Below are 15,020 nucleotides of genomic sequence, written 5' to 3' on the forward strand. Positions count from 1 at the left end.
TAAGTCTCCAATCTTATTTATTGCCAGAGGACTATAAAGATGCTAAGAAAAACACAACACACATTTTGAAACTTTTACCGATGGATGCCCTGACTTGTCAGAATATCTAATTCAACTGAACATTTTTAGTAAAAGTAAGATGAAAGGAAGAGCCCAAGAGGTCATATTTGCTAACACTTCCATTCCTAACTCATGACCCTAATTTTTATTCTGGGTTTTAGTTTCCTTATCTAGAAATCAAAGATAAGGTTCAGCAACACCTTCACGATACTTCACAATACTTCACAGTACTTTGCAATACTTCACAAATATTAGCAGTTAACACATTTGGACTCATTATTTCATTTTATATGTCCTCAGTTTCTTACAGCATAGACCTTGTCTCTGATCTTTGGAGCGTTAACATAAAATAACTTAAAAAAAACACTAACATACAGGTAAAGCCCACTTTAAGTAGCCTCAGGATACAGTAATGAATGCTTGGAAACGGGGCAAAAACATTCTTTATAGTTAGACGATGCTGATTTAGGGTCTTCCAAGACCAGGGTTGCAGAAAAACGATGAGTAGGAAGCTCATTGCTCACAATCATTACAGAAGGATCTGTGCCTTACAAAGGAGTGATCAAAGGATTCTTTTTATTATTGATGAGTTCTGCTCATGCATGGAAAACACGAATTAATTTACATAAGCTTATTTTATATCTTGCTTTCTAGAAACATACCTATGGGGAAAGAACAGCAGTAGTTGCTGTTGATTCAAGGGTATTTTAAAAGACAGGTTGTGATGTTTCTATAGGCACAGAGTTGCTAATATTTTTCTAAAGATGTATTTGAAATCCCGTATTTTCTTTGTGCTAAAGCCATAACACGGTGGCTTTTCACACAGCTGGAACTGAAGGGAAAAAGGGTATCACCTGACAGCTAATGTATATGCATCTTGGAGCCCTGATAGAATTTAGCAGAGAAATCTATTTGTGCCTTTCTCCTGATGGTGTTTCTGTGGTTTTGGTATATTTAAGGCAGACATTTAGATTATTCAACCAGCACAGACCAGTGGTTTGGGTCAGTGTTTTTTACCCTTTGCCATTTTTCTCTGCTGAGACCAAGGCACCGTCCAGCAGAGGGAGCACCAGTCAATTCACAGACTTGCTTTTTAGGACCAAATGATCTCACCTCCTCTGTGTGCAGCACTTTGGTTTGCCCTCATTGCTCACAAGAAACCAAAACCATTTATGCTCTGCTGATATAGATAGGAATCCATTTGGAGACAATGGGGAAAATATAATTATTCAAACATATTTCTTTTGTTCCATTAACGTGTCGATTTCAAAACCAGAAAAACCCAAGTCATATTAAAAACACCTTAACCCATTTTCTTACATGAAAGTCATATGTTTCTATTCTTAAATATTCAAAACCGGTTGTTAATTCTCTTCTCTTAACATCCCAGCAAGGCTAAATTGAATGACCTGTGGTGAAAAAGATGATATCATGAAAAGAACACAGATTTCATACCATGTTATCTGAAGAGTCATGTCCCTGTCACTGTTCAAATCAAGCCTACTGTAGAATTTCTTACCAAGACATGTGATGGCTCACCAATTTTTTCCAGGTCTCCATTCTTTTGTTGACATTAATGCTTGTATTTGCAAGCTTTGGAGTTCAGCTTTTTGCGGGAAAACTGGCAAAGTGCAACGATCCCAACATTATTAGAAGGGTAAGATACTGCTTTCTGTGTTTTGGGATTAAAACTGGAGTAGTTCGCCACCTCTCTCCTCCCTGGTCAGCACATGGTGAGACTACTTTGAGAAACCCTTCACAAAACTAAGAATTCTCTTCCCACCAATTCCTTTGGCTTAAGGCAGGCAATGTGTATCTTCTGGCTAGCACAGGTTATTCTGCTCTCTCCTACTGTTCCAGTGTGAACCTCTGTTGACACCTCTGGCAGAGCCACCTGAAATTCCAGATGCTTGTAGCTGTGAGCCTCAGACACTCTCCCTTTGGGCCTCCCCTAACTTAATCCTGCCTCTGCTGTCACAGGAGACTCATATCAGCAACCACCACCACCACTACCCAGAAAGGACAAGAGACAAAGTTTGACTGTCATAGCACTGTTCATTGCTTTTCCACTTCAGCAGTTCTCTACATGGGCAAGTCTCGAATCTTCCCCACTAAGAGAGCTAACAAAGACCCAAGCTTGACTACTTCTGCCACTGTCCTTTACCTTATCTTTCTTCAGGCAATGTTAGTAAGAGGAGGCCAGCTCTTGGACAAGCCCAGTGTTTTGGTAGCTGAACATAATGAAATGAGCACATTGCATCTTGGACAAGGTGAACAGTTCTCCTCCAAATGACCTCTAGGAGACTCAAAATTCCATTCCTTTTGTCTTCCTCCTTTGTCTACCCTTTGATGTCTTCAAAGTCTTCTCCATTTAGCTGGCAGATAAGAGCACAGAACCACCTGTGCTTTGAGGGTTACGGGCTGAGCCTAGAAGGAGCACCCTCACTTCAGCCAATTTCACCGGAAAGAGCTTGGCCTCCAAAGGCCAGATGGGAGAATGCAATAGGTATTTCAGTGATGTATCCTGCAGAAAAACGGGGAAAGTGTAGTCACAATTAGCCACCACTGCTACACTATCCAGTGCCCTTTCTCTTAGGATTCTTCCTCATGTTACATGTAGATTAATGAAGTGAGGCAAGCACTGCTTATGTACAAACAGCAAAAACATTTCCTCTTTCATCCAAATAAAATAACACCTTAAGTCCATTAAAACGCATGTACCCAAAAGGTCTAATAGAGCTTAACTATAATACATATTTCTATTTCCAGCAAATATGGCTCTTGAATATTGATTTTTCATTGGCATGAAAATTTCTACATTTTTAGGGCTATTGATTATAAAAATTATTTGTTTCCTGATGGTTATAAAATACAGATAACACCTTTGTCCAGTCCAACACATTATCAGTTATGTTAATAGTGAGGATTTTAGGAAGTGGCAGAGCAGAAGGGACATTCTAGGTTGAGTAGCACCTGCATTGCCTGAGGTTGGGGAACTTCCATAAACCTCAGAAGACAGAATAAGGAACATGGTATAAAGGTCATGTGTACCGATCAGCTAACAAGGGAGGTGATAAAGAGCTGGTGCATTAATCCACAAGCTCTAGTAAGGAAAGAGGAGTTATTTTGCATTCATACTGAGTAGAGGCCAGGAAGATGAGAACAACATTTCAAGATGAAGCCCAGAAGGAATCTTACAGAACTCAGTATATTAATAATGACCTAAGCACATTGTGATTTTATACTATCTACTCATACCCAGACCACGCTAAAGATAGAGGTACGAAGGTTAAATAACTTATCCAAGGTTACCCCAAAATAAGTGGGAAGCTATGATTCATGTCTAGGCAGCCTGGCCTTATTGTCCATGCTTTTAACCAGGATGCCAGGATGCCTCACCCAATCAAAGGTGGGCTCCTGCCGGGCTCAGAAAGACAAGCTGGGAGAGGCCATAAGGCCAAGTATATCATGGGGCCTCTATTTGATCCACCACAACACAATCAATAGGAATAATGTCGTAGATGAACGTGTAAAGTTACTATGAGACGATAACTGCAATATATTTTAACTGCAAAAGTGGCCTTTGGAAGAGTAAAAACTGTACCATTCCATATATGTATAGAAAAAAGACTGGAAGGATATTCACCAAAATGTTAACTGTGTTTGTCTTTGGTAAGACAACTGTGTTGTCTTTGGGTAAGTTTGTCTATGCCTTTTACGTTAAAGGGTTATTATTTGTGTAAGAAGGCTTTTGTTTTAATGGATTGTATTGGTAATCCAAACAGAAGTGATGTTGGCATTAACAAAACCTGTGAAAATAAGAATGGAGAGGAGACCCAAGCAGGATAGGGGAAAGCCACAGACAACTCTGAGATCTTTATACCAGAGTTGACAAAGTACTGGTTCATGGACAGCAATGGAAAAGGTGGGAGGAAACAAGGTTAAATGTTGAAGGTGATTTTAACCAGGCTAAAATTTGAAGTTCTGTTGAAATATCCGAGTATGTACATATTATACCCAGGAAAGGTGTTTAGGTTCAAAATACAACAATCACGGACAGCCAAAGATACAAAAAAAAAAAAAAAAAGACAAAAAGGAGAATAAAGACAGAAAATGAGTGAAAAACTTCTTACTCCTGTTTTAAAATATTTTTAAAACAATGTTATTGGAGATAGAATTCACCTACTACACAATTCACCCACTGGAAGTATGCAATTCAGTAGTTTTTAGTGTATTCAGAGTTGTATAATAGTCAGTCTTAGAATATTTTTATCACCTCAAAAAGAAACACTGTCTTTTAAACTTGTCCCCTCTACCCTTATCCCCCTTGCACCCCCACCCCCAAACAACCACGAATCTACTTTCTGTAGACCCTATTTTTTTATATGAATGGAATCATATAACATGTGGTCATTACTGGCTGGCTTCTTTCATTTAGCACAGTGATTTCAAGGTTCACCCATGTTGTAGCAAGTGTCAGAGCTGAATAATATCCCGTTGCATGGCTGCACCACATTTTATTTAGGTATTTGTCCATTGATGGGCACTTGAATTGTTTCCATCTTTTGACCATTATGATTAATGCCATTTACAATGATAATGGCATAAACACTCATGAACAGGTTTCCATGTAGATATCTGTGTTCATTTCTCTTGAGTAAAATCCTTAGGGGTGGAACTGCTGGGCCCTCTGGAAATGCTTTGTTTAATCATTTGAAGACCTGTCATACTATTTTCCAAAGTGACTGCACCATCCCACCAGCAGCATGAGAGGAATGGGGATGTCAAGGGGGTTAAGGGTAGAAAAGGGATTCCAATTTATGCACATCCTTGCCAAAGCTCATTATTTAACTTTTTGTATATTGCCTTCTTAGTGGATGGAATGTGGTATCCCATCATGGGTTTGCTTTGCATTTCTTGGCTGACTAATGATGCTGAGCATCTTTTATGTGCTCATCATCGGCCATTTGTTTGTCTTCCTGGGAGGAATGGTTCTTTGGATCCTCTGCCTACTTGCAAATGTTCCCAGTGTGAACTTTCACTACTCATCTCTGCACTTCTTGTCCCTGTTTGCTGGGTAGCTATCCACATCACTGTTGTCACATAAAAATCTTTGCTATCCTAGGTTAAAAGTGTTTATCTTTTATCTTTTAGGAGTTCACTGTCTGACCAGGCTTCCCCCTCCTTGTATTTTTTTTTTCCTATTTTAGGAAGATTGTAACGGCATATTCAGAATTAATGTAAGTGTGTCCAAGAACTTAAATTTAAAATTAAGACCTGGAGAGAAAAAGCCTGGATTTTGGGTGCCCCGTGTTTGGTAAGCATATCAGAAAAAGATCCTGAAGAACGCTATATTTGTCAGTATAAGGTTTTAAATCAATATAATATGGCATGAAAAGTAATTTTGCTAGAGGTGCCAAGATTATTTTAAGTATTACAAGGCAAAGCACTGAATTACCACAGGATGCAAAAATACAGTAAATGAGCAAGCAAGTGGTACACTGAGTCCCGTGTTGCTTCATGAAACTAATGGATTATCACCCCAGTATTTTTCTAATACTTTGAAGTATGTATCTCGATTCACATGGCATTAAAAATTAGTGAGGCTTAAGAGACAAAGATTTTCTATCAAATTAAAACTAAACTCATCCTGAGTTTCTATATTTAAGGGAGAATCTGATATCCTCAAAACAGTTGTAGAGGAGCCCAAATCATAAAGCTGTTTCAATTTTAAAACTCATTTACATTGAAGGATTTCCATTATTGAAACACTGGAAAGGAATAATCAGTAACACAAATGATAATATCTAACTTTCCCTTTAAAATTCATTTTTCTTGAAAATGAGTTTTCAAAGCATTTACCTCAAAGCTAGAAGTGTCTAGTACCTTCTTTCTCATCCACTTTATTAATGACCATGAATGAAATCTCTCAGTAGGCTTTATTGATGAACTGAGTGTCCTATTAACTTCGTTCATCCTTTTAAATAGTCATCTGTTTTCTTTTTATTTCATTTTACCTCTTAGAATAACAAGTGAACTATGGCAATGACTCTGCTCTTGTCACAATTGGTGTGCTCTATTAAATGTCAAAACTCTTTAAAAGAAATTGCATTTCACCCAGTTGTACCCTTAGGACTCATTGTTACTAGCTTTGGCATTTCTCTAAAGTGAAATTCACTTTTATAAACAATTCAGTACAATTTTTACTGGGTTTTAATTTTTTAATACCAAAGAATTATGAGAAAAAAAGATGAATTTGGATGTGTGACTTGAGCTGGAGAAGGAAGTACATAGCACATGGAGAAATCTTTAGTGCTAAACTAGAAAAGCAATCTAATTTACATTAAAATAAAATATTAAAGCATGTAAAGTTTATTTTTGTGAGGTGAAAATGCATTATTACACCTTAAATAATTTATTCATATCAAGACATCAAATGAGATTTTTTTTCCTACTGTTTTGGAATTTTGGCAAAAGCCTCAAAGCTAAAATGAAAAAAAAAAGCCTCAAAGCTAAGGTCACTAGGAGATAAATTTGATTATATTCAGAAGAGAGCAATATCCCAGTCCCAGCAGCATTGACTAAAAGGTTATCCACCCCCATCACCCAGCTCTTGTAAAAGAAACACTACTCTCAAAGACAGGGTCATAGAAGTAAATGAATTCAGTAGGCAGTGCTGTGGCATCTCTCCCTTCACTATGGGAGGAGATCAGGGGTGCTTGTCTTCCCAGCCAAGTGAGGTCCCCCACAGGGACTGTCAGAGGCTGGCAAGGCAAGAAGAGATGCTCATGTAGGCAAAAGGCTCTTCACCATCTGGCAGGGCAGAGTTATTGGGTGTTCATGGAAGCTCCAAGTCATCACTGCCTAGGGCCACCTGTTCTGAGCCATCTTGATGGAACTCTGCTGCAAAGGGCTATGGCTGGGGAGAGGGTGCTCCTACTGGAGGGGCTATGGGGTTGTTTCCAGGAATGAGAACTGAGGAATCAGCCAAAGACTATCCTTAGCAGGAATGACACAATGAGGCACCCTCATGCTGAGGGATGTTTCAAAATATAGTGTATTAATAGAAAATTTCAAGTATAGTAAAGCCAACGGATTGAGACAATTACCATTGAAGAGCTAGTTTGTTACTCATCGTTCCCAAGAGAATGGGGAGGCCACAGAAGGAAGCACCAGAGTCAGTCACCAGTTACTGTGGGCAAGAGCCTTTATTGTGGTTTCCCTGAGTTGGGATTGATGAGTCCAGGCAACCAAGTTTAGTATTGGCTTGTTGAGTAACTTCAGTGGGCTCTGGGACACAGGAGCTGTCCCCAGTGGTCTGGTAACTGGTGATTAGGGCAGGTGGATGATGGGCTAGAGTGTGAAAACCTGATAAAAGAGGTAGTCGAGGGGATCCCTGGGTGGCTCAGCAGTTTAGCCCTGACTTCTGCCCAAGGCTTGATCCTGGAGTCCTGGGATTGAGTCCCACATCGGGCTCCCTGCAGGGAGCCTGTTTCTCTCTCTGCCTGTGTCTCTGCCTCTCTCTGTCTTTCATGAATAAATCTTTTAAAAATCTTAAAAAAAAAAAAAAAGAGGTAGTTGGGGCTGTGGACTCTGGGTTGATTGGTCTGTGTTTGAAAAGCAAGCCCTAAAAACACTTCCCAAGGAGGTGGGAGGGTGATAGGAAGGTAGGAGGCCAAAGGCATTTTATCAAGTTGTCCAGAACAACGTGTGTCCACCGTATGCTTGTAGGACAGATGTTAAATTATCAAGTTTACAGAAGCTAAGAACATGGCAGACAATGTACTCCATGAAAAGAATAGCTTTTGTGATCAGAGCAGCAGTGGCCAGCTTTCATCAATGTAAGATACCTGGACTTGAACTCCATTTCTAAGTCCAGTTGCATCACATCCCCATCTTGTAAGAATCAGATGGTGGCCTGAAGGGGAGGAGGGAACAGAGTGGCCAGCACTCTTCCCTCCTTGTCTCAGATTGGGCTGAGTGGCTAAGGATGGGGTTCTTGTACAGGTTATGAGAACAAAGGTCTAATGTAAAACAGAGTGGACTTTTTAGAATGAAACTCATCTAATAGAACTGAAAGTGACCAAGAGGCTTTGGGATCTCCAAGATGTCAGGAAAGGAGCTAGGACCCACTGGAAGGCAGTGTTGGGAGAAAAGTAAACCTGTTTCCAACCATATCCCTGGCATTCAGCCTGTTCCATAAAACCAGCTACCTGTGATTTTAAAAATTCAAATGAACTGAAATGCACTGTTTCATGTAAGTTATTATTAAGGGTTTCAAGTTTGACGGCACTTTAAAAGCATAAGCTGATAGAGGGGCGTCACTTGAACACCATTACAATAGGGCTTGTCCATTTGTTCAGAATATTGTGACTTGGGTTAGTTTTGGGAAAATAAAAATCTTCTGTCAAATGAATGTCGACTATAACCATGATAATTTTCACATTTTCCTTCTTTAGTAAGCTCATCAACAGCAGCCAAAATGTTATAATTTTATATTGGCAAATTTATGATTAAGAAAATAACTTATAGCTAGGGAACTGGCATTGGAGAATACTTTGATAATTATAATTAAGAAAGACATAAATATGCACCACCTAATTCAGGAGACAGGCTTCTATATTTCTGTTCAGATAAATACATTCATTTTCTTCTGAATCACTCAGACTTGATGAGATAAAAATTACCTTGGTAAAAAGTATAAAATATACATATTATAAATATTGTGTGTTTTGTTTAAGCAGAGGCCTAGGACATAGAATGATGAGAGAAATTTTTTTTTAAAAAAGGCACTCAGTTTCAACAAATATATTTATTGAGTGCTTACTGGTCTTCAGAACATTACGCTGTCACTGGGGACAAGCTATGACCCCCAAACCCTAGGAGCTTGAAGTATATTGGAGAACAGACATTAATATTACAGATAATGTAATATAATATGATAAAGGCTTTGATGCTACATAAATAAGCCCCTAACCTCACCAGAAGCTTTCCTGGAGTTTACCCCTAGGTAATTTTAAGTTATACTATAATAAATTCTGGCAGAAGGAGATGAGATTTTTGTAATCTATAGTTCAAACAATTTGAGTATACTCTTTAAGGAAAAGAACATAAATCTATCTTACTTCTGTTTTTTGGGTTTTGGTTTTGTTTTTTAGAAGATTTACCCCTTCATTTAAGAGAGAGAGAGAGAAAGCACGAGAGCAGGGGGAAGAAAGAGGGAGAGAGAGACAAGCAGATCACCTGCTGAGCGAGGAGCCCAATGTGGGGGGCTTGATCTCAGGACCCTGAGATCATGACCTGAGCCAAAATTAAGAGACAGATGCTTAACCAACAGGGCACCACCCAGGCGCCTCTTCCTTACTTTTTTAAGTCTAACAGAAACATGACCCAGGGTCTTAGAGGACCATGTGGAGAGTGCCTCCATCCAAGGGCATAGCCTGAGCTCCTCCCTTTCTGGAGCTCCAGCTCTTCCCAGAGGAGGAGCAACCCTCCTTATCATGACCTTGGGACCTTGGACCACTTTTACTGGAAGATAGAAGATTAATGAAATTGTGAGGTTAGAACCCATGTCTTAGTATTCTAAATTGGATGGACAAGATTATAATATTTTTTAAATTAACCAGAAAAGATTATATTTAAACAGACTTCCAGATCAAGGAAGGGCAACAGGAAAGCTGACAACAATGGACTGTGTTGGGATTTACTGAAGTCGTCTATGGTTATGCCTAAGCTTAAAACTTTACAATTTTAGTAACATTAACAAGGCATAAACAAACATCGTAGATGATTAAAACTGATGCCTATTTTTTTAATGTGATGTCCTCTTCCAACTATTTAAGTCTCTGTAATCCTCAATTTTATTTTTCTTGGTTTAACCTAAAAGTGTATTTTTAACATATTCTAACTTCTAAAGGATGTGGAATATGAAAGTACTTCGGGTTGCTGCAAATTCAGCTAAAAAAGCACTTTTACATAAAGAAAGGGATGGGTAAGAAAGTTCAACATCAGATCTGAGAGCTTGCTCGCTTGGCTTAAAAAAAAAACCCTTATTTGAGAAAACTGTGGCATCTGCAGAATTCTTACAGCTTCTGTCTGCTGTAAAATATATTAAATTTAATGGAAACCCCCAAAGGAAAGGATGTGGGAAATATCCAAAAGAATATTCTTGTACTTTCATACTTAAAAAATATAAATCAGAATCCCAAAATAGGAATTTCTGAGTGGGGCTTTTGCACTCTATGGAAAACGTTTCTACCAATCAGCCTGAAACCTTTAGGAGGAAGTTCGTTTAGTTATATGGTTTCTTATTAGGTCCTCATTTATTTAGTATTTAAAAAAGAAAACTTATAAAGGTGCATTGAATGATTATTTCTATGATTTTAAAAATATATATATAAGGTGGTAGAAAAATACTAACCCAGATTTCCCCAGAGCGTTGCTTTTTGTGAAGGTTAAATTTTGATAAATGAGCTAGCAGGAAAAAATGATCAAAATATAATGTGGCTATGCTTCTGTAAGCCTACTCTTTATAGTAGTCCCAGGGCCAGTTCTCCGTCAAATTCCAGAAATACAGGGATAGTCATGACTTTCCAGTGCATAGTTGTCTAGATCTTGTAATTATTTTCAATAGTCTAGTGAGAGGAAAAAGAGAAAAACTCAGAAATCTTTCTACTTACAACAAAAATTTTAGCTAAGACCCATAATGACTAAGGGAATATAATATGGTAGAGAAGATCACTTTTGTTTGTGGGAAGAAAAAGGTAAAAATACGTCAGAAAAACACGAAATGAGACATCCCCCTCCAAAAAAAATTAACAGTGAAACCAAAGTGTTTTAGAAATCATGAATCAACTGTGGGTGTAGACAGCATATTGCAATGTTGGGTTCTACAAGAAGTCTCTATTGAGAACACCCAGAGGTAATGAAAGAAAAAAATCCCACTGGGAGAGAATGTTCTGGAAACATCTAGGCTATAAGCAAACATTTCTTGCCACTCAGTGACCTCTAAATGCATCATTACTTTATAATGTGATAATCCCATGATGTCACAGAATTAAGGAAAGTGGCCAGATTCTACTCTTTACGCTTTCTTTTTTTTTTTTTTTTTTTAATTTTTATTTATTTATTTATGACAGTCACAGAGAGAGAGAGAGAGGCAGAGACACAGGCAGAGGGAGAAGCAGGCTCCATGCACCGGGAGCCCAACGTGGGATTCGATCCCGGGTCTCCAGGATCGCGCCCCGGGCCAAAGGCAGGCGCTAAACCGCTGCGCCACCCAGGGATCCCTCTTTACGCTTTCTATATTAACATCAGGAATTGTAATTTACACCTTTAGAAGAGTTTTCGATTATAAAACTATTACAAAAGTCACACCCAGGGGCGCCTGGGAGGCTCAGTCAGTTGAGCCTTGGATTCTTGGTTTCAGTTCAGGTTGTGATCTCAGGGTTGTGTGTTCAAGCCCCATGTCAGGCTCCATGCTCAGTGGGGAGTCTGCTGGAGAGTCTCTCTCTCCCTCTGTCCCTCCCCCTTCCCTAAAATAACTAAATAAATCTTAAAAAAAGAAAAATTCACACCCAAACTCCAGCACCCTTTTGTGAGAAGTTCCCATACAGTTTATAACTAGGAAGTGGTTTCCAACCCTCACTATAATCAGGACGAGCCAGGACATCCAGAGCTAGAAGTTGTGTTGCCTATTGTTGTCTTCTGCTAAGAATACCCCATTATTACCTAATAATTAATTACATTTTAAAAAATTATAACATATTCATTCATTTTTATGATTGAGCAAACAAATGCCATCTAGCCCACCATCCAAGTGGTAAACATACCTCCCACCCAAGAGGGGAAAGAGTTACAGATCTACAGATATTTGCCCTAGGGTGTTTCTGCTCCGAATTTCACAGAGCATTCCTCTTTCTGACTTGCAGGGCAAATCCTAGGAATTTTAATTTTGACAATGTGGGAAATGCTATGCTGGCATTGTTTGAAGTGCTGTCCCTGAAAGGCTGGGTGGAAGTGAGGGATGTTATCATTCATCGTGTGGGGCCGGTAAGCAAGCACATAGAATCCTCTGAATGCTTCAACAGCTGCTTTCCTTTGCTTTGATGAATAACCATATTTTTCATTTATACAGATGCATGGGATCTATATTCATGTTTTTGTATTCCTGGGTTGCATGATTGGACTGACCCTTTTTGTTGGAGTAGTTATTGCTAATTTCAATGAAAACAAGGTAAGCTTTCTTGGTTTGAATACCACAGGGTTTATTCTGTTCCAGCCACTTTCTTTGAGCTCTCTTTCTCTCCCACGGCATGAAGTCACATTAAACCATAATGTGACTGGTGTAAATAATCTCTATAACTATTTTATAAGCGATCTTATCACTGCCTTCCCAGCACATTATTTAAGAGCACAGTTCTCTTGCTAAATTTCCCCTCTTGGTAATGGTCTCATTAATTCTCTGACAACTGAAAAGCACATCTCCTATTGTTCAAACAGAGAGGAGGTGCAGCAAGTTATGAAAATACAATGGCTGAACTAAGGGATGTGCTGATTGTAGGTAATATTACTTGCACACAATGTAAATTGGATGCTTCTTTGTAACTCCAGAGGTGAACTCAGAATTTTGATGAGGTTGGAGGTGCAGTAGAAAATTTTCAATCCTAATTCACTGAATAAAAGGAAGGTTTTCTAACTTCATGTAAAAACTTTACATATTTTATGAACTCAGGCAGCATGCTAAGATCATGACAGCTCTAATGATTAGTATAAGAACTCACATAGTACGAACTATGTTCCAGCCAAGCCTAGTTTCCTGTCAAAAAGTGAGCTTGGGGGAGAATATTCTATGTCATTCTTCTGGACATGGCTGATATGCCTTCTGTTATGTTAGGGTCAGTGTTCTGGAATCCTAATAATGGAGATGCATACAGCTTTTGAGCACTTGGGTGCACTAAGTTTCATATATGCTACTTTCACATCTCATGATTCTGAAATGCACAGTGAAAGAAAAAACAGCTTACAGAGGTGACATAACTTGTCTGGGGCTTTTTTTTAAAAGACGTTTTATTTATGTATTTGTTTGTTTATTTGAGAAAGAGAGAGCGCACATGAGCAAGAGAGCAGAAGCAGTGGGGAGAGGCAGAGGAAGAGGCAGGCTTCCCACTGAGCATGGAGCCCAATGCTGGACTCAATCCCAGGAGCCTAAGGTCATGACCTGAGATCATGACCTGAGGCAGATGCTGAACAGACTGAGCCACCCAGGCACAGCCCCCTGTCTCGGGCTTTTAAAGTGTAACAAACCAGGGCCAGAATTCAGAAGTGGTGCCTCCTCTGCAGTCTGAGAGTCTTTCAGTTCAAGAGTATAAAAATGTCCATCGTTGTTCTGCATTGAATTAAAGCTAGATGTGCTGCTTCTGTGTTCAGGGCTGGGACCAAATCACACACATGCACGTCAGAGCCTGCTGGCTAGGGTGGCTGAGCATGTGACTGTATCATTCCTGCCCCCCACCCCACCAGGCTCCCCATGTGTGGTTCCAGCTACTCAATCAGTTGCCACCTTTGATGTGTACCTAATGAGGATGTCACTTCATCTGGGCTTTCAAAGGGTGTGATTTAAAAATCCCCCCTTTGGGCCCCAACACTACTCCAACCCACAGAAATAGGATTTGAGAGTAAAAAAGAAGGATAGTGAGATCATATTGCCCAGCCCCCTATTTTACTATAGAATACATTCATAAATGAGTGTCTCTAAGCTCTATAGTGTGTTCAATTTAATACCAAGCAGAAGGAGGAAGATGGGTCTCTATAGATGCCTTTGAGCCTCACCGTGGAGCAGACACTGGAAGTTCCTGAGCAAGAGCAGAAGCTAATCAGTCAGTTAACAGGAAGCTTAGGCTCTGCTCACTCAGAACACCATGCTAGGGAGTGCCTGGGTGGCTTGGTTGGTTGAGCATCTGCTTTTGGCTCAGATCAGGATCTCAGTGTCCTGAGATTGAGCTCCACATAGGGCTCCTGGCTCAGCGGGGAGTCTGCTTCTCCCTTTCCCTCTCCCTCTCCCCCTGCACTCACGCTCTCTCTCTCTTTCTCACTCTCTCTATCTCTCTGTCTCAAATGAATAAATAAAATCTTAAAAAATAAATAATTAAAAATACAACACTATGCTAGGCCCTCTGAGCAAACACCCAATTTCAGGAGGATCAAATCAGCGACTTAAATGAACAACATAAAATGTTCAACAACTAGAGGTAAATATATAATCAATCACAGCTCTTAGAGGAATGGCTGAAGTAAACAGCATGGCAGAAGGTCTTCTCATAGTACTGCTTGTATTTATGTTCTGAGGGAAGAAAGAACCGTCTTGGCCTGAGTAAGGGGAACGTGGACATAAGCTCAAGTGGATGCTTAGAGAAAGAGGAAAAGTAGAAGAAATCATGTTATCAAACATTAAAAGCTTGATTATTTAGAGATCCAAATTTGAGATCCATTTAGAAGAGGTTTTGGTTTTTTTTTCCATAAGTTTTTCAGATGGTAGCACATGAGCTGCTGTATAACAGCATTTATTTCTTTTATCATTCAGTCATTCAACAGATTTCTTTGAGCACTTACTGGTGCCAGACACTGCTCTTGACCCTGGGAACACAAGGAGCTAAATACACAAATGAAACACTAAACACATACAGATTTCTGTCCTCATGGAGCTCACATTCTAATGGTCATACCCAAAGGTATGTAAGTAGATTTCCAAATATATAGGCAATAGGCAACTTTTTCACAATTCAGAATTATGCAAAATTATGTCTTCCCTAGAAGATGGAACCCTGTCTAAAAAGTTCAAAGTATGTACTACTAATATATATTTTTTAAATCTCAATTATGAGGTAACAGTTTGATTAATAAACTTAGTTTCACAATAATAAACTTTCAGAGGTTTTCAAATATTAATGATCACATGATAC

The 15,020-nt window shown here is 39.2% G+C and overlaps 1 protein-coding gene across 6 annotated transcripts in view; it reads left to right on the forward strand.

Annotated features, from left to right (window-relative positions):
- NALCN (sodium leak channel, non-selective) overlaps window positions 1–15,020 on the forward strand; it is a 314,412-nt gene that overhangs the window by 275,214 nt on the left and 24,178 nt on the right. For all 6 annotated transcript variants that reach the window (XM_041731319.1, XM_041731318.1, XM_041731317.1 and 3 more), the window contains 4 exons: window positions 1,613–1,717; window positions 5,271–5,377; window positions 11,991–12,111; window positions 12,197–12,295. In XM_041731319.1, the coding sequence (XP_041587253.1) occupies window positions 1,613–1,717; window positions 5,271–5,377; window positions 11,991–12,111; window positions 12,197–12,295 (432 nt within the window). The remainder of the gene's footprint in view (window positions 1–1,612; window positions 1,718–5,270; window positions 5,378–11,990; window positions 12,112–12,196; window positions 12,296–15,020) is intronic.

The sequence above is a fragment of the Vulpes lagopus genome, chromosome 16, assembly GCF_018345385.1.
Source record: "Vulpes lagopus strain Blue_001 chromosome 16, ASM1834538v1, whole genome shotgun sequence".
Taxonomy (NCBI): Eukaryota; Metazoa; Chordata; class Mammalia; order Carnivora; family Canidae; genus Vulpes; species Vulpes lagopus.